The sequence below is a fragment of the Rousettus aegyptiacus genome, unplaced genomic scaffold (assembly GCF_014176215.1).
Source record: "Rousettus aegyptiacus isolate mRouAeg1 unplaced genomic scaffold, mRouAeg1.p scaffold_m13_p_10, whole genome shotgun sequence".
Taxonomy (NCBI): domain Eukaryota; kingdom Metazoa; phylum Chordata; class Mammalia; order Chiroptera; family Pteropodidae; genus Rousettus; species Rousettus aegyptiacus.
The window spans coordinates 67023482-67044812 of record NW_023416285.1 but is presented as its reverse complement, the minus strand read 5'-3'; the positions used below and the strand labels follow the sequence as shown (position 1 = coordinate 67044812).

General features: G+C 33.4%; 1 protein-coding gene and 1 pseudogene across 1 annotated transcript in view; one reads left to right on the top strand and one right to left on the bottom strand.

Moving 5' to 3' along the window:
* Positions 1-21331, bottom strand: part of NFXL1 (nuclear transcription factor, X-box binding like 1) — a 49524-nt gene that overhangs the window by 10111 nt on the left and 18082 nt on the right. The window contains 8 exon segments of the mRNA XM_016161204.2: positions 805-874; positions 3694-3860; positions 10514-10654; positions 11117-11138; positions 14016-14107; positions 14835-14994; positions 15219-15339; positions 20229-20319. Of these exon segments, the coding sequence (XP_016016690.2) occupies positions 805-874; positions 3694-3860; positions 10514-10654; positions 11117-11138; positions 14016-14107; positions 14835-14994; positions 15219-15339; positions 20229-20319 (864 nt within the window).
* Positions 9859-9977, top strand: LOC118609197 (annotated as a pseudogene).

Here is a 21331-nt window from a genome sequence, read left to right as displayed (position 1 = left end):
TAAGTAGGATGCAAAACACTTAGGTAAGAGTACAAAGATCAAGAATTAAAAGAGAAGAGGTACTATTAGTACATCTATAAGAGGACTCTTTTATAAATGTCCACTTTATAAATCAAATAATTGTCACTGCCCTATCTACAACAACAACAAATGGTGCAACCTTACTTTCAGGTTGGCCAAATACAGATTGTTTCTCAAATTATTGCCAGGATAAATCAATTAGTGAGTTTTTACTATTTCACTCTAAACAATTTTTTAGAACCACTTTTAATTCTTTTAAGTTCAAATATAAATAATGCATATATAAGCATTGACTCTTTCAAAATAACTTTATATATGAATCCTTTATACTAATTCATTCAAAATAATAATGAACTTTCAAGTACACGCGCGCGCGCACACACACACACACACACACACACACACCTTTTTTTTTTATAACCTACCATGAATTTACTAATGGCCTATGAGTCACACAGTTTTTGATCCATTTATATTTTAAGTCTGAATCACATTAGGAGGATAAACATAAATTAGGTGAATATTTTATTGCATAAAGTATATAACCTATCTTTAAAACTGCTTTAAAAAATGTTCAAAGGGTCATTCCTAATCAGCATATCCCCAAATTTCATATAGAAATGTGCATCTACACTAATCATATAGAGTTTTATAGACATCAATTACATTTTTCTTTCTGGACCCACATTTTTAGTAGGTCCAAAAAAGACCTGAAATAGAGTGACCAAACAAGAGAAAAGAAAATCCAGGAGAGACAACTTAAAAGGTTCTGTGAAAGCTTACCTCTTTAGGACACTGATTTTTGCAACAACTGAGGAGGTTCTTTTCATTTACATCAGCTGTGGTTATTTTTCTAAAAATAGAGGAAGTTTTAATGACAAAGTCATTTTTACACCATATTTTCCGAAAATAACTCCTAATTCCAAACATACCTATAAAATTACTTATTTTTTCTTGAAAAATATTTTGTATCTTTATCAGTAACAATTGCTTCAAATTACTGAACTATTCTGATAAATCGAACCTTCCAGCCCTACATCAACTACCTAGAAATCAAATCCCAAAAGGGCAATCATTGCAAGAAGGAAGTACAAAACACACAAGAAATACCATCTATGCCTTGCCTCTCTTTGATAGTTCCTATACCATCTTTCCCTATAGGTCAATCATTATTCATAATTACAATTCTTCTTAAAGCCTCTACATAAAAGATTGAAAACTAGTGGTTTAATACATTACTTCAAGTTAGGAAATTTAGGCTATTCAGTGGGAAATGCAGTAAGCTTATTAGAAAAGCCTTTTCAGTTCTTTTTGGATAAGCTACCTATTAATGTTAGAACTAATTCATTTTAGGTTAGATCATTTTAGATCAGTCTGTGCTTTTACACATGACTCAATAGGTAATTCAGAAATAATCACAAACACCAAGGAACAAAACTACTTTCTAATACGTAGTTGAATAGAACCATAATAGATACTGCACGAGTCGGTAACCAGTGATAATCTAAAAATCCCTATCATACCTCTCAATTTTCTACTCCCCATTACTCTTTTCTCCTTTCCTTTATTCTTTCTCTTCCTGCTTTCTCTATTTCCCTTTACTAGACACAATTTCCAAAATATGCCAAAAGTTGGCCTCACTAATGTCGAAACTATAATCTTAATATTTGTATCAAATTGGCTATAAATGCACTCTTAAAATAACATGCAATCTTCATGGCAAAATTTTACTTAACAATATCACAAAGTTTTTATGCTTGCTCTACTAAATGTTCCATATTTTCAATCTTACAAGTATGGTGCTCCCCTCTGAACTTAAGAGTTAAAATCATTTTGTTCCTGTTACTCTATAATTAGAAAAAATTAACTACTTTTCAAGGTCTGTATCTTTTACATCTAATTTCTATATAAGAAATATACATAAAGTAGAAAAGGGTTAAAAGGAAAAGATGACTTATGAAATAATTTGCTGAATTAAAGCAAAGAAATTAACAGAATACTGAAAATGAAGAATTCTGTATAAAAACATATACTTCAAAATAGGTATTCAAGAAAAGGAAAAAGGAACTCTGGATATTGCTGAGGTAATGGAAGCCACCTCGATCCAAATGTATCCACATGTTCCCCCCCCCCCAAAACCATTCAGCTCATTAAAAATAAAATCGCTCAAATCCCATGATCTTGGTATAATTAGACAACAGAAATGTCTACAAACTTCAAATTATCTATTGAAAAATAAATACTAATTCCTAGCATGGCTATTTCTGAAGCTCCCATAAGAATAAGAAGTCTTTTCAGAGAGCCAGTGAAATTCTGGAAAAACTGAGCAGAAAAGAGGGGAAGCTAATATCATGCCAGAAAAAGGAAAGTCCACTCTAAGTATAAAAATACTGAAAAATCTTGGTAGATCAGAGCACTAAGGGAAAGAGACTTTTTTAAGTGTGCAGCAATCAAAGAGCCAATCTTAGAAAGGCAACACTCTGGGAAAACCACAAGACAAAGAGAAAAAGAGGCAAGTGGGAAAGATTTAGGATCCAAAAGACCAAAGAAAACAACCTCTTTTTATCAATATCACCCATCAATAAAGCAAAATTGTCCACTTTACTCTCCCTACAAAACTCCTGAAGCTAAAAATTATAATATTTTATTTTTAAAATTTCAACAAAGTAATTTTGACTTTTAAAATTTAACAAAGCATGAATCTAGAGTATAAGTGACAAAAAACAAATTTAAGATATTAACAGGCATTTTCCAAAAAGTATTTATACTCAAAAATGTCAGAAATAAAGTTATATTCCCAAATTTAACTTGAGTAAAACATATTTACAAAAAGTCCACTTTACAGACTTGGGTGAAATGGAACTGAATAAGTTATGTAAATTAAATTAAATGATTAAATAGAAAAAAATGGAAACTTTTTCCCTTCCACATAATTCACAAAATTTTCATTTTTCTTAAATAAGGAAAATATTGAGGTCATATCATAGTATGAAAAACGCCAGAACAGCAACGTTTGTAATAAATTCTACCTTTTAAATCTATAATTTAAAAATATGCCTAAGTAACTATGCACAAGGCAATTTTGATCCAATGAAATTCTATTTTGACACTGTTATCTGAACAATCTGGTACAGGAATACTTTTCCTATTTCTTCAAAAGCAGCTATACAAGTTTTTTCCTACAAATATCTCATATAGAATTCCTGAATGGAAAAAACCAGAATTACCCTGGTTGAAATCAGGGTGAAGTATCTAGAAGGTAAAGTAGTCTACATTTCTTCCTTCCAGGTCTCTATGAAAAACTTAGGCTTTTAGAGTCTAAGAACCACCACTGAAAACTATTCCTAAAAGCAGCAGTCTCCAGTCTTTTTGGCACCAGGGACCAGTGCTCCTCTGAGAATCTAATACCTGATGATCTGAGGTGGAGCTGAGGCAGTGATGTTAGTGCTAGGGAGTGGCTGCAAATACAGATGAAGCTTCACTCACTTGCCCACCACTCACTTCCTGCTGTGCAGCCCAGTTTCTAACAGGCCATGGACCAGTACTGGACCATGGCCCAGGGGTTGGGAACCCCTGCTTTAGACTATACAATGTATAAAGGGTACTGAATTATAAAACGTTATCAATTAAAATAATTTTAATAAAACAAGAATATTTATTCTGTCCACTTACCTACATTCCACATATAGGCTTGTGATCTTGCAGTGACATTTTATTCTAAGCATCTGAACACAGGGAGGACATTCCCCAGGATGACACGGCAAAACACATGGATGAGGACAGCCCGCTGGCCGTGATTTGGAGCACCCTTCTTCACACTGAAGGCATTCTCGGCCAGCCTGATAAATAGCATGGAAAGAAATCACCTAAGTACAGATATCTTACGTTTCTATGCATTAAAATTATAAAACTTACACATCCAATTAAAAGTAAGTACTTCTGCAGCTCTTAGAAACAGTTAATAAAATTATGCATGCTTTCATGCATTTTAAAAATATTCAAAATGAAGAACAGTAAGATTATCAATATGACCGTTATTCACAAAGATTTTTATGTTTACAAACCTCATTAAACAAAACTTCCTCACCTTTAAAACGAACTTGATTACACAAAATATCTCTATTAAAAAAGTAAATTACTTCTTAAAGAATAGTCAGTGGCAGAAAAAAATAATAGAGTATAACATTATCAATTCATTTTCACCCAATAAGCATAATCACCATCAAACTAAAGAAACCAATATACCATTAACACATAAATAAAAATTCTCAATGTAGTAGTCAGTGTTCTAAAGACAGTCTTCTCATCTCACCAAAGAGAAAAACATATAGAGAAAAAAAAATGAGCAGCAGTTTATTTTTTAACGTACTGTTCAATAAGCCAAAACTAAATTACATTTAATACAAATAAATCTATCTCAATTGTAACTTAACAAATCATCTCTCTGCCATAATAACTTAATTTAAATAGTATCTATCTACTAAAGAAGGCTAAAGATTTTTATTGCAGGACATTGTTTTTCACGTCATACATTAGATAAAATAAAGCTATAGATATGGATATTAGGTCTTCAAGGTTAAACATTTTTTATTATCATACCTAAGTACGGCCCTGATTACAAGAGTTATGTCAATAAAACTCTAAGCTATTTTTGGCATGTAGAATTTAAAAGAAAAAGGGTTTCAAATTATGACAATTCTTCTATAAACAATTTCTATTTTTTTATTTTAAAAAGTATATTCATTTATTCCACAAGTAGTTACTCAGCGTTTATGTGCCAGCCATTGTTTCACACACTGAGAATATGCAAGATGGGAACAATCCCTGGCCTAAGGAACTGTCATTTAAGCGGGAAAGGTAAAGAACATACTAGAACGTCTTCATAGATAATCTGAAAAAGATAAAGCAGGACGAGAGAGTGATGCAACAAGAAGGAAGCCTTCTGGAAATTCTGAACAGAATTTGAACAGAAACTGAGTTAAACAAGGGAGAGAGCCATAAGAATGTGGAGTTCCAGAGAAAAGCAATAATAAGTGCAAAGGCTCTGATCAAGAACAAATTTGGAATGCTCAGGAAATAGCAAGTAGAGAAGCAGAAGTGAGCAAGCAAGAGAATGAGTGAAGAGGTGAGAAAGGTACTCAGAAGTTAGATCATCATAAAGCTTTACAGGCCATTGTTTAGGCCTTCGGGTTTTATTCTCAGTGACTGAAAACTACTAAAGAGTTTTTGAGTGGGCAGATATCTGATTTACATTTTAAAAAGATGAATCTGGCTGATGTAATATAACAAAAGTAGAAATAGAAAGGTGGCTCGGAAAATACTGTAGAAATCTAGGTAAGAGGTGATGGTGACTTGGAGGTAGAGGTTAGGAGAAGTTATCAGATTCAGGATCTATTTTAAAGATAAACCTAACAAGACTTGCTGTGAGACAACGACAATGAAGAAAAAAATCAAGCAATGGTCCTACGTCTTTGATCTGCACAACTGAGTTAAAACAGCAATAAACTTTCTGAAATAGAAAAGATTGGGAGGAGGACAGGCAATGAATCACAGAATTTCCAAATTTAACCAAAGATAACACATATAGTCTATTTCATTTTTTCTTTCTGGCTATGTGGTACATCTGCAATAATCTCCATTTAAATACTATGAATAGAAGAGCACACAGGGCTGGTAGTTAAGACATCAAGGATACTCCTTTCTGAATTGCTACCCTCTTGTATGATCATGGACAAGTCATTTGACAAGCTTTAGTTTCTCTATCTGCAAAACAAGAATTATACTGATGACATGAGCCTCTTTCCAGCTATGAGAAAACAACAACAACAACAACAAAAAAAAAATCACTGAATCTATACTTGCTAAGCTATCTTCTTGGATCACTTCCAATAGGAGAGATTACCTAGGAAATAAAACAAGTTTAGCTGTTTTAACCTAAGCAGCAATACTGGAATTATCCACAATAATTCCTCAATCAGTCATATCAGCTCTTAAAATGAGCTTTTTCTGATTCATCCAACTTTCTGGAAATCCAGGGGGGAGGAGAGAGCAATTAATTCTAAGTAATGGGATGATGAGAAGGAAAGCAGAAAAAACATTTGAGTTATTAACAGAAATTGGAAAACTAATTTTGATAAGTAAATCTTTTTTGCTCATTATTGAAATATATCTGAGATTGTATAAAGGTGTTCAACATTTAATTTGATACATTTATATATTGTAATATGACTGTCATAGCAATAATTAGCACCTCTATCACATTATAGAATTATCCTTTCTTTTTAGTGGTTGGAATAATTAAGTTCTAGTCTTTTAGCAAGTTTAAAAACTATAATAAAATTCTCTTTTTAAAAAAAGCAATGAGAATGCCTGGAAAAAAATGGCGTAGATGATAGCGGCTTTGTTCACCCCTCTTGGGACCAAATGAAAGTTGTGACAGAAACAGAGCAGACAGCAAGCAAAGTCAGGTGGGATCTAGATGAACAGAACTACAACTAGGGAGAGAAATAAGAAACTACGCTGCAATGGCAAAAGGTAGGAAGGGGCAAAGAAGCAAGGCTGCCTGCTCCAGAGCAGGTAGGTGAATGGGACAGATGCCTCTTAAAGGGACCGTGTCCACAAGCAGATTTTTGAGGTGATAGACTTCCTCACTCTGAACACCAGTGCTGAATTGGCTGCTCAGGGGGCAACAAGAGCTTAGAGGGAGACACTGAGTTGTCAGAGTGAGGGCCGGAGGAGAGGCTTAGTCCCCAGCAGAAGTGCTGGCAGTATCCATTGCTCCTCTGTTGAGCCCTCCCTCTCCCAATTTGTGGACACAGTGCTGGCATAGCTGAGACATCAAACTGGATAACAGAGGTCACTCTGCCCAGAGAATTCCCTGAAACCACGCCTCCCTGAACTCATGGCCCCACCCAAGCCACATCCAGGTGTGTCCTTGCTGAGTCAGATGCTCCTTGTGGAGCCATCTTCAAGACTCACACTGGAGGCAGCTGCCTCAGTTTCTGATATGGTTTCTTGAGGCAACTATAAGCACAGCATCTGTGGATTGCTTACTGTATTTTAACAGGTGGCCCAGGAGAGGCAGAGGCTGAGACTAAAGTTGGCTTGCAGCTGAACCACTCTCAGGATTGTGCCACTGGACACCTAGTACACAAAGCCACACTAATAAGACTGGGAGACTTAGGAGCTTTGCTTAGTACATAGAAACAGACATTGAAAGGCAACCAAAATGGGAAGACAAAGAAGCAGAAACAATATGAGAGAACAGAACAGAGATCGAGAGATAATGAAATCAAATAATCTAACAGATGCAGAATTCAAAACACTGATTATAAAGATGCTCAATGAACTTAGGTGAAGTATAAATGAACTCAGTGAGAACTTCAACAAGGAGATAAAAAACATAAAAGTGGAATGGAAATTATAAAAGGGAACCAGTCATAAATGATGAACATATGGGGAAGCCAAGGACTCTCAATCAGAATGGCAAGGAAAAAGAAGCCAAAACTATAATAATAATTTAAGGAGCATATGGGACAAAATTAAATCTAAAAATATCTATGTCATGGGGGTACCTGAAGGACAACAAGAAGTTAAAGAGCTATTTGAAGACATAATGATAAAAAACATCCCTCACCTGGTGAAGGAAAAAGACATACAACTGCAGGAAGCTCAGAGAGTCTAAAAAAGATGAACCCAAAGAGGCCACACCAAGACACATCATAATTAAAATGCCAAAGGCTAAATACAAAGAGAGAATCTTAAAAGTAGCAAGAGAAAAGCAGCTGGTTACCTACAAGGGAGCACCCATAAGACTGGCAGCTGATTTCTCAAAAGAAACTATGCAGGACAGAAAGGCATGGCACAAAATATTCACCGTGATGAAAACCCAGGATCTATAACCAAGGATACTTTATCCAGCAAAGCTATCATTTAGAGTTGAAGGGCACATAAAGAGCTTCCCAGACAAAAATAAGCTAAAGGAATTCATCGACGCAAAGCCAGTATTACAGGAAATGTTAGAGGGACTTTCTTAAAAAAGAAAGAACATGTATTAAAAACTGGCATAAAGAATGGTAATAACTACATTCCTATCAACAAGTACCTCAAATGGAAAAGAATTAAGTGCTCCAATCAAAAGATAGAGTGGCTGAATAGATTGGAAAACAAACGACTCCTACACATGTTGCCTACAAAAGACTCACTCCAGATTAAAAGACACACACAGACTAAAAGGAAGGGGATGGAAAAAGATATTGCCTTGATGGACCTAGAGGGTATTGTGCTGAATGAAATGGGTCAGATAGAGAAAGACAAATATCACACGGATTTCACATACATTTGGATTCTAAAGAACAAAATAAACAACGATGAAAACACAAATAAACTCATAGATACAGAGAATATTTTGAGGGCTACTAGATGGAAGGGAAGTTGGGAGAATGGTGAAAAAGAGCAAAGAGATTAAAATTACAAATGGATAGTTGCAAAATAGACATGGAGATATAAAGTGTAGAATAAGGAGAATAGTTAACCATATTGTTATAAATATGTAAGGGGGAAGAGGGGTACTAGATTTAGTGGGGTGATCATTTTGTGAGTTATATAGACCTCTAATCACTATGCATACAACTAAAAGTAATATAGCATGCCGACTATAATTTTAAAAAACTCATTGAATTGTACAATGTAAATACGAGCAACTAATTGTTTATTACATTTCAATAAATCCAGGAACCCCCCCAGAAAAAAAATAATGAAACATGACACATCACACATATTACCTTTAGCAGTATTCTCAAACATTTTTGAGCATTATCAATCACTTGGGAATCTTGGTAAAATGCTGAGGTGGGGCCTAATATTTTGCATTTCTAACAAGATTCCAGATGATACCCATGCTGCTGGTTTGTGGACAATACCGAGTGGCAAGAGTTTATAACATACATAATTACAAAGAAATATATGTACATGCGATTACGTACGTATATATAAATTTTTTATTTACTTTTGGTAACAGATTTTCTCCAATGAAAAACACTATCCTCATTACTCTAGTTCTTCTTTCAGTCACAAAAAAAGATATTTGATCCCATGTTGGCCTGAAAAACACACCATTTCCACTGCCATCAGTCTCACACCTCTCCTCTGTCAACCACAGTTCCACTCGCTATGGCCAATGAATAGACAACAGGAATATTTGTTGATAAAGGTAGCAATCAGAGCCACTGCACATAAGAATAATCATGATAGGACTACAAGAGCTTTGACTCCAGTCAACCAATACATACTTAACATCAGCTATGTTGAAGGCTCTGTGTTACAACTCAAGGCAGAAATTGCATTAAAAATTCCAGAGGCATTTGGGTTAAGAGATATAAACTAGTAACCTTTCTCCAGTGGGTGTCAATTGAGCCTTTATGGCAAAGAATTAATTTTTTTAATTTCTGAAGTATTCTGTTTTCAATATATACATTAGAGTGATTGCAAAGTTATCCCCAAAATAACATAATTTTCACTCACTTGCCTTTCTTGAGTGAATGATAGGAATGGACATGTGGCTAAATTGAGAAAAACTGCACATAACTTAAATCCATATTTTGCCACATCTAACCCAGGTGGGAAGCAATGGTGGGATAATCAAAGAGAATTCCCCAATCATTGTCAAATCTGCTCTTAAAATTAGTTTTTTTCTGATTCATTGATGTTCTGAAAATTTAGGAAAGCCATATAGCAGCTATATACTTTAACTAGTCAAAGTGGTTTTGAATCATTATAATTAGAACAATGAAGTTAAATTTCAATGATACAACTCATATTAATAATTTAAACATTTGTGTCTATAGCCATGTCACCCTGAACAAGTCCGAACTTGTCTGATCTCAGAAGCTAAACAGGGTCAGGCCTGGTCAGTACCAGGATGGGAGACCACCTAGGAAGACCAGGTGCTGTAGGCGTAAAAATTAAAAAATAAGGGATTGTAAGCTGACAAGGTCCTTGCAATCTGTGAGGTCAACCAAGGTTTGCCTCTCCTAAAAAAATTTTTAAAAATAATAACAACTTAAACATTTGTAAATTTAATGTTACTTAATAAGAAGAAACTTGAAATTTTTGTCTTATTCCTCATTAAGCACCCTAGCTATTACTATGATTCCCTAATAGAACGGAAGTCTAAGAAAAAAACCTGAATTACTTTTAAAATGAAATTATATATTATTTAAAAGTTGATTAGTTACATTTGTTTTTCCTTATAAAATGGCAATTTTTACAATCTTTGAATAGCTGATTTCTAAAATGCTTTTATTAAATTTCACACACACATACATACCCCACATCTGTGATGCTATTTACTTCCAACAAAAGACTGGGAATTTACCAAAATGGTGAACACCATCTATCATATGTGTCAGGTTTAAAAAATAGCTGTGAGCAAATGCTCTAGACTAAATTCAGAGATATGGAAGTATATATATATCCAAGTTTAGAACATTACCTTGTTTTTGCCAGTAGAAGCATCAATTTCAGTTACTTTGTGGCATTCCTTCATACATGTATGATTCTGACAATCTAAGGTTCGTCCACAAAGTCTCTTACAAGAGTAGGGTCCTGCAGCATGGCATGGTAGTAAACTCACCTTTAAAAAAAAAGAAAATTAGCACAACATACAAACACAAACACATACCCCTTCTGGACCCATGTTACACACACACACACACACACACACACACACATATCCTTTTGGACCCATGTTTCCAAAACAACTTTTACCATCTGAGAACAGTTTCACAAAGCTCTAACACATTTTCACTAATAACAGTTACTATCAAAACCAAAGTAACCTATCAAAAAAATCCAAAAAGTGAATACCAAAAAGGAAAATATTCTATTTCTAAAAGAGAAAGTCAATACAATGATTCTATAGAAAATGCATTTTCATAACTAATTCTCAAAAAAAGCACTGTATATTTTTTAAATTAGTAGACAAGCTCTTGTTTTTTAATACTGAAATAATACTCTGACTTCATTATTGCTAATAATCCTAGTATAGAAGAGGTATAGATTATACCTCTTCTTAAAACTTATGTCTATAACTCACCTCATGTTTCCCAAGACATTGCCTGTAAGAAAAAAAATGAAGTGAAAACATTATAAATTCTTCAAAGAGAATACCTAAAGCAAAGATGCTAACTCTACTAATTTGTTTTATTAAGAATAAAAGATGAACACATATGGAAATAATATGTGACTACAGAAAGGATACAGAATACCAGCAATGAAAAACTGGAATCAAAAACATGAAACATGACACGATTTGTATTAGCACACACGCAAAAATGAAATACTTAGGAATAAATTTAATAATTATATACAACACCCATATGAGAAAAATTATGATACTCATGAAAGAAATCAATATCTAAATAAACAGAGAGATATTCCATGTTCACTGATACGAAGGTGCAATATTGTTAAGATGTCACTTCTTCCCAACTTGATTTTGATTCAATACAATGCCAATCAAAATCTTAACAAATTATTTTGTAGACATCAAACTGATTCTAAGATCTATATGAAAAGACAAAAAAAACAGATAACCAACCCAGTATGAAGAATAACAAAGACTTACTAAAAAACTACAGTGATCAAGACAGTGTGGTATTTGGGGAAAAAAACAAATAGATCAATGGAACAGAACAAAAAGCAAAGAAATAAACCCACACATCTAAGTCAATTGATCTTTGACAAAGGAGAAAGGCAACTGAATGGAGAAAGGATAGTCTTGTCAACAAATGGTTGGTGCTGGAAGCGACAGCCATATAGTAAAAAACCAGATGAACCTTATACCTTTCACAATAGTTAACTCAAAATGGATCACAGACCTAAATGTGAAATGCAAAACTGTAAACAGGAGAAATCTAGGTGACCTTGGGTTTGGTGATGATTTTTTAGATACAATACTAAAAGCATGATCCATGAAAGAAAATTAAGTTGGACTTCATTAAATCAAAAACGTCTCTGTGAAAAACACTCAAATGAAATAGTATTAAATGAAAACACTTAAATGAAAGACAAGCTACAGACGAAGAGAAAATATTTGGAAAATATGTGTCTGCTAAAGGACTTGTATCTAAAACATAAAATAAAATAAAAAACTCTTAAAGTCATCAAGAAAGCAAACAACCCAATTAAAAAATGAGCAAGATTTGAAAAGAGGACACTTCAGCAAAGAAGACCTACAGATGGCAAATAAGTATATGAAAAGATGTTCAACATCAGATGTCATTAGAGGACTGCCAATTAAAACAAAAAGATATCACTATACACCTATTAGAATGGCTAAAATCCAAAACACTGACAATAGCAGATGTTGGCAAGAATGTAAAAAAACAGGAACTCTAATTTGTTGCTGGTGAGAATGCAAAATGGTACAGCCACGATTTAGGCAGTTTGGCAGTGTCTTACAGAGCTAAACAGGCTTTGCACTCCTAAATATTTATGCAATGAGTTGACAACTTATGTTCACAAAAAAACCTGCACATAAATGTCTACAGCAGTTTTATTCATAATTCCCAAAACTTGGAAATGACCTTCAATAGGCTAATGGCTAAACAAACTGTGGCACATCTACACAATGGAACATTAATCAGTGATAAAAAGATGAGCTCTTAAGCCATGAAAAGACCTGGAGGAAACTTAAACACATACTTCTAAGTGAAAGAAGCCAGTCTCAAAAGGCTATATACTGTATAATTCCAACTATATGACATTCTGGAAAAGGCAAAACTATAAAGACAGTAAAAAGATCAGTGGTTGCACAAGGGTTTGAGGAAGGAGGGAAGCCAGGGATGAACAGATATAAAACAGTGCATTTTTAGGTCAGTGAAACTATTCTGTATGACATGTATGTTAAATAATCTTTCCATGAAACAGATTAAGGAATCAAAGGTAATTGATTATGATATGTCAATTTTAGTGCCTATGAATCAAAACATCAATGTCTCATCTTCTGTTTCCCCTAAAGGAAAAATTTAGGCCACTGATAATCACTAATAACTTAAACTAGTAAGAGATACTATGTACAACTTGTTCTCTCATGACCTACAAGTCCTTCATAAAAGAAGAGTCTCTAACAATTACTGAGTACATACATAAGAACCTCTGTGTTAGCTACACCTCCTCCTCCACTAAATCTACAGAGTAAAATCACCCTGTTTATAAACATAGCTCCCAACGACACTTTGCCTCCCAGCTTGACTGCATACAACCAATATATAAAAATATGTGCTATTTAAACTGAGAGGAAAGTTGTGGAAGAACAGAGCAGGAGTAGGAACATTTAGAAGAAAACAAAAACCCTCTCTTTAAACGACCAATATACAAAACATACCAATATCTGATTTGGAACTTTAGATACAGACAATACCCCCTTTTCTAATTTTATGTTGCTTCCTAATGCTATGCTTCCCCTATATTCCATAACCTCTACTGAAAGTATGAATCATTACAGATTCCCTATTATCCTAGGTTTCACTCTTTAAAACTCAGTCCAGGCCATTTGCTGAACTATCCAGAAGACTACTTCCTTTCATTTCCAACGTTTCCCTCAAATACCCTCCTTTCAAGTTCACCTCAGCTAAAATCTGGTTTTCATTTGTTCTCAAGTTGCTTACAGACTGGCATAAGAATCAGTCAGGAAAACTAACAGATAATGATCTCTTGGATATATTATTGTTACTGTCAGCGTAAGTTGCTATGGAAGCTAAGAAGGGCATCAAACTCCAGTTGGTGGAAAAGACTAAAAAGATATCTAGAAAAGTTTTTAAGCAATAGGAAAAACATTTATGGAAAAGAATGAAGCTGAAGACAAAAAACTAGTTTATAGGCTAGGCCTAAAATGATGAATAGAACAAAGAAAATGGGAAAAAGTGACTTAACATACACTTTCAACTATGTCAAAAGTTGTGTTTTTTTTTAAGTTAAAATCTAATACTTGCATAGGAATAGGAACTTGACATGGAGGACAAGGTAATGCAGTCTGAATAAATGCCGGCTCAGAAGGCTGTTCCCAAGGACCTGTAGGCTGGTGCTACAAGTAAAATATACAACAAGTTTACGTCAAAGGGATAATATCAAATAGCCAGCATAAGAATCTAAGAAAACAGTTCCATGTATCCTTCACTCAAGCAGATTGAAACTTTTAAAGTAATCAACAAACTGTGCTTACTGAAATACTCTGTTCCATCTGCAGTCTATTAGATTGTTCCCCTCCAAACACATATTTAAAAAAGAGGCAGAATGCAGTTTTTAAATGGCAGAACAGAAACAGTATAGCCTTCTTCACTCCTCATAAACCAAAAGGCGAATGAGAAACAGAATTATAAACTCCAACAGTAGAACATAATCTCTATTATTTTGTCCACTGTTGTCTCCCCGGGACGTAAAAGAATGCTTGACATATAGTTACGGACTCAATAAATATTGGTCGAAATGTGACTGAATCTTTGAGGACACTAGGAAGTATCTATGACTCTAAATTGTATATGTGAAGGAAGACTGCCAAATTTATCTACATCTTGATTATAACATGACTCTCATACTGTATTTGCAAACATTTCTTTATTGGTTTCTCTCTTTTTCTATACTGTAAGCTCCTTTAGACAAAAGGCCAAGTCTTATTTACCTTGTACCCCAGCTTCTATCACAGTGATTAACATCCATTAAGTACTTACTCATTGCTTGTTGAATGACTAAGTAAAATTAAGAAAATATAACCCACAGCCATGCACTATCTCTTAATAATATTATTCCCTTACCCTGCCAGTTTGCTTTATTAATGCTTGATCATGACATGGAGCAGGACACAAGTGACCACATTTCTCCAAAACTTTTTGGCAAGGTTGATGACATGGAGGACATGAGCCAAAGTGACAGCGATGTTTTTCTTGACTTGTATGATGGCAAGTCGGTGGTCGACTAAATCATAAAGTACAATTTTTAAATTACTTTTGATCATTGAAGAATTATATCTAAAGTACAATTATCTTTTTATATATTTTATGATTCCATATAGAATGAGCATACTGTATTAATATTTTAAAACATTAAAGCAAAATTGAAAGTACTAACAATATTAAAAGTCAATATAAATTTAAATTTGTAAGACACAAATGTAAGTTTGTGGAAAGTTTCACACTAACCTGCATTGTTCTTTGCACTTGGGTGGTCTTGTGGTACGTTCTCGGCCACAGGGTACTGTCACCTTTGTACTACCACAGTTGCACTTCACATCTACAGTTTCTGGGCAGGGATAGCAACTACCTGAAAAAAAGTCTGAAACTTAAAAAGAAATTTGCTTTACTACCCAAATGCCCACCAACAGTAGAATCAATAAGTTTAGTATATTTGTACAATGGGATACTGTACAATGAGAATGAAGAAATGACAATACATGAATGAACCTCACACACATAACATTGGGCAAAAGAAGTACAGAGCATATGATTCCATTTACATAAAGTAAACAAGAAATGCTTATCTATAATGTTCAAAATTAGGAGGATGGTTACAAAGGACATGAGAAGGGTTTTAGAAATGTTGGTAATGTTCTGTTTAATGATCTGAGTTCTAGTTAAACCATTATGTTCAGTTTGTAAAAATTCTTCAAACTGTACATTTATGATTTATATACTTTTCTGTATCTATACTTGTGCTTCAATAAAAAGTTTTAGAATTTTCTTTAAAATTTGCTAGGTGTTCTTTTTCTAAATAACAAATTTAACACATTACTCATGTAAAACTACACAAGCAAAACAGATCTGAGTTTTTGGGAACTCTAATATTAACAATAACCTCTTTGGCTTATTTTCATACATATTTCTATTCAAGTACATTATTTTTAGATAAATTCCCTAGTAAGAGTAACTTCTCTCATCAGATTATTAACAAGTACCATCAACTTTCTATTACTGATGCTTTATAAAAGACTAAATTCTAAACCCTCATTTTAGGCCATAATTCCAAGTATTTTTCTTCTAAACATTTCAAAAAAAAAAGTTATTTGGGTTTCAGTTTTTTACCTTCTTTTGTTATGGATTGGTAGAAATATACAAAAACAAAATGAAAGAAACCTTTTTTAACAGGATATAAAGTTCTGCCCAAGGCCCTGACTTCATCTTAAGGGCTTTCTTCCCACTCTAGTTTTCCCAAGCAAGTACTCCGTCAGAAAGGAAATAAGGGAATTGGTCTTCAACTAAGCAGTAAATAATATCTTAAGGACTTGCTGCCTAGATGTCAGGACCAAGCAAACTACTGAATAGCAATTAACTGATAAGAAACAGATTAATTGATGAGCCTGGTTAAAGCCTCTAAAAGTTCAAAATAGTTCCTTAAAACAAAGAATAGAATTGTGATTCAAATAATGAACAGAGGAAAAGGAAATAAAGGTAAAAAGTACCATAGGTCAAAAACATATAAGTATTGTATAAATTGTCAAATTTATACTTCAGTGTTTTGATAAGTAAAAAATAATCCAGTGAAGTATTACCCTAATGGCAATACAAGCCAAGTTATCCTGACCCACATGATTAAATTTTATTTTGAGCTTTTTAAAAAAATAATTAGATGTCACATTTTTTAAAGTTAATACTGACATTTGTCCATTCTCATTTAGCATATTATATCAATTTCAACACTTAACAATGATAAATTTTATTTATCTTCAGCAATTCAAAGAGGAACTTATCAAATATAAACTTTTTACCACTCCAAACCACACTATCACTTATCCTTTTTTAAAAATTAAATCTTAAGAACAATAAGGGGTAATTTCTCTGAATAGTCTTCCTACTGATAACAGAATTTGTTACAGATACCTGTAGAACATAACAGATAAATTAAAATAGCTTCAGGGATAATACTTTTTAAATGAAAAAGCAGCATACCAAATGTAACTATATATAGAGAGAGGCCAGTGGATCAATAGCCAACATGGGTATTAGTTCAGTAATTCCAGAACCGTAAAAAACAGATGACCTTGAACTTAAAAGAACTATAAATCAAACTTTCGTATATTCACAATGCAAACATGTAGTTAGCATCCTCTCTCTGAGTTAAAGAATTACTTTGATTAAGAAGGTATCTAGAATGATGGAAAATGGTATGAAATAATGATTCTATATGCCTTACATAATGTAGATTAAACAAATGGTGACAGTTACACAATAGTGTCTTCTACATGCTTTGCATTAAGGTAAATTTTGTTAGGAGCTAATAATTCCCTTTCTTAAAAAGCACTCTGCAATTAAAAAAAACAACAACTGAATCCGGGTCTTATCAAACCTCTAGATCCCACGAACAATTTCTAGAAAATACAGAGGAAAATGTCAAATAATACCACAGAGATGTACTTTGCAAAATCGAGTCTCTGTGAAACTAAATGAAGCAACCTCATTTCTTAAACAAATAAGTGACAACGAAAAACAAGTAAGAGATGGAGTAAATTATAGATTAATAGACTTTAGAGATACTGACCAATTACAACATGTCAATCTTCATAGATTTTTGAATCTTACATACTAAAGTATAAAATGAAGACATTTTTGAGAAAACAAGAAATTTGAACACCAGATATTTGCCGATATTAAGAAATATATTAACTATTTTTAGCTTAAGAATTCATCTTCTAGAGATGAATACTGAAGTATTTATGGGATTTGCTTCAAAATAATATGGGGATGTGCTTTCAACATTTCTCCGCTAAGTATGATTCTTGCTCTAGCTTTTTTGTAGATACTTTATATCGGGTTAATGACACTCCCTTCTATTTCCAGTTAAGTTTTCATCATATATGGTTGTTGAATTTTATCAACTTTTTTAGACATTTACTAAAATAATCTCCTACCTGTTAATATTTAATCTGTTAATGTGATGAATCGCATTATTAGATTTACTAATGTTAAACTAACCACACATTATTGGAATAAACATAACTTGGTTATGATAGATTAAGGTTTGGGATGGCTAATAGTACTGGACAGCTGGATCTGAATAGCGAAAATCCTTTAATTTTACAAACATGTTCATGAGTTAGATGGGCTTATAATTTTCTCTTACTTTACTTTCAGATGATATAATGAGCGGGGGCACATTCCCATTTTACGAATACTCTCAGATAGTTTATGAGGAGACTAAACTTATATATATCTTAAATGTTTGTTCATTAAAAATAATGTACAAATATCAACTAGGCCTGATATTTTCTTAGGAAGAAAATTTTAAACTACTGATCCAATTTCTTTAATGGTCATACAACTAAGTCAGGTATTCTATTTAAAGGCCAGTGTTTTAACAACTATAAGACCCTATACACATTTTCCTTTCCTTGGTCATCCTTTCCTTTATCCCACCATCTCTCTGACCTCCTCTCCTACTACTTGTCTGCTTGAGTGTCTACTTTGGTCCCTTTGCAGTTCCTTCAAATGCTGACTCAGGGCCTTTGAAATTGCTGCTTTCTTGCCTGGAACAATACCCCATCCATTTCCATCCACATGGCTTGATCAGGTCTCATCTCAAATGTCATCATTTCAGAGTCCTTCCCTGATCACCATATATAAAACAGTACATACTAACTACAACTACCACCATTTTAATTTTTTTCTAATTTTCTTCCTTTACTTGGCACTATCTGATATTCTATATTAATTGGATTATTTATTTGTATTCTAACTAGGGAGAGTAAAAAAAATAAGTTCCCTAAGAGTAGACACTTTGTCAATATTATTCACTCATGTAATCCCAATGCCTGGTACTTAGCAGACACTCAAAAATACTTATTGAATAAATTAATGATTAACTTTAGAATGTTAATGAAATTTAAATTTTATGAGTCAACGATGTAATGTGACTATAAAAGAAATAAAATCCTTTTAGTAATGATGAGAACCGAAAAACTAGTTCTAAACTTCACAATTCAAAGATACTGAAAAATCAGAGAACATCCATAGGAAAATGGATATGGGATTAATGGAATCTGTCACTTTTCCTAAAGGGGAGGAAATATAGTATAATGGAAATTTCATTAAAGTTTGGGTTCACATCCTGCCACTAAATCTATGATCTTGGGCCAACAGTCTCTCTTCACCTATTTCCTTATTATATTAAGCAGTAGTGCCATATCAGTTGCAAGATTTCTGAGTGGATTATGATATTAACTAAGATATCTAGCACGCATGTCATCACAAAGGAAGATAACAAAAATAACATAATAGTTTGTCTCAGGCCATAAAGCCACAACAAGGCAGAGTCTGGACTGGAACCAGGACCTCTTGCCCTAAGTCTACACTCTTTCAATTACCCTATACAACTTGTTAGTAGATTCCATTTCATATCAACATACTTCAAATGGGTAAAGTTAACTCAGTTTTCAATATCTAATAACTTAGGCATGCCTTTCAGGGGGGTCAGCAAGATCTCACATGCATGGAATAAGTTTTCCAGAAGCGATATGACAAATGATACTAAAACAGATTGAATGCAAAAGCAGATGTGTAATTCCAGCTATCTCCTATTAAGCTAGGTAGTAAAGACATCTGTAAAAATGTGAACAATACCATTCTAAAATTTTTCACAAAAGAAAAACTGTTACTGTATTAGAAGTAATGGGTTTATTTCTACATTTAAAAAAAAATAATGAATATTACATTTTATTTCAGTTTCAAATACAACAGACATAGTCCACATTAACAAAAGCTCACTGGGTCCCAAAAGAATATAAAGGGGTCTTGAAACTAAAAAGTTTGAGAACCATCAGCTTAGGATATATCCGATCCCTTACTAGATTAATTCCACATAAATGTCTAAAATTCGAAATAAAACTAAAAAACTAAGAACATACTAATTAATTTAAAAAATGTGTGGGAAAAGCTGGGAGGAAGAAACAACACGATGTTATAGAAAGAACAAAACTTTTATATTCAGAAGATCTGGGTTCAAACCTTGACTATACTGCTTTACTAGATATTTACCTGAGTACGTCACTGAACCCTCTTTAACTTCAATCTCCTTGTCCATAAAATCATGATCTTGGCAACTGCCCTACCTTCTCAAGGTTGCTAAGAGGATGAAGTAAGATAATCAATGTGAAAGCTCTCCATCGACTGTAGAAACATTATGTAAATACAAACACAATTATAGATATTGTTAAATTTTACCTCTGTGGCAGACAGATGGACACTTATGGTTTCTACATCCTAAAGTCCGTCCACAGTTTTGATCACAAGGTGGACAGTTTCCAGGACAACACTGAAGAGAAAGTAATATATAAAAAAACAGGTAATTTGAAAATCATGTATAATATGAATGTCATTAACTAGTTATCCCCAGAACTTATGGAAAGCAAAAGATACTTCTTTTCAATATAAGAATAAAAGTATTCAAGAGTATCAACATTCTTCTCGAGTTAATACACTATATTAAGAACTTGTAAGTTTAAACAGAAAATGTCCTAATTTAATAATATCAAGCTAAATTTTCTTGCCTTTCAGCTAATTATTCTATGACTTAAAATATTCCCATAAGATAATTTTATTTCTACTTATCTATGCAGAGATTGACAAGATTAATCAAAGAAACAGGTCTGGTCAAACCCTAGTCAAGTCAAGCAAACAATTAGCCTGATTATTTTAAAAAATTCATTAAAATAAAATCAGTTAAATGTATAAATTAGTTTAGCAGTTATTTTCGAACCATGGAATCAGAAACTGAAGTAGAAAAGCCGAGACAGGCTGCTTACTTCTAGCTTTCATTATTTTGTCACTTCTATGATTCCCTATTTGTTTGTGAAAAATATAGCTGTCTATGCCCTGTCCCAGCTTTCATTCATGAACAAAAGGTAACTGCTTAAAATCTATCTTGCCATTCTAACTTCTCATGTACCGAAACTTTACAAAAAAAAATATAGACTACAACTGTCCTAAGAAAACTTAGGGTTGTAACCTACCTTAAGAATAAGTTTAAGTATATAAAAACAGCTGAAAACAAAATACCCCTTATTGAAAAGCAACTGAAAGTCAAAATAGTTCAATCAATTAGACAAATATTTACCAAAACTATGTGCCTATCACTTCGCTAGCAGCAATGTGGTAAAAGGTTTTGAGGTCCGTGGCTTGAATAAGCCATGAGACACTTCTGTTTCTGACTATGATAGAGTAAACAACAACTAGATTTATTGTCCTGCCTTAAAAATCAGACAAAATATATGAAGCAACAGTTTTCAGACATTAGACAATTAGGCAGCACAGGACAGCAATCCCTC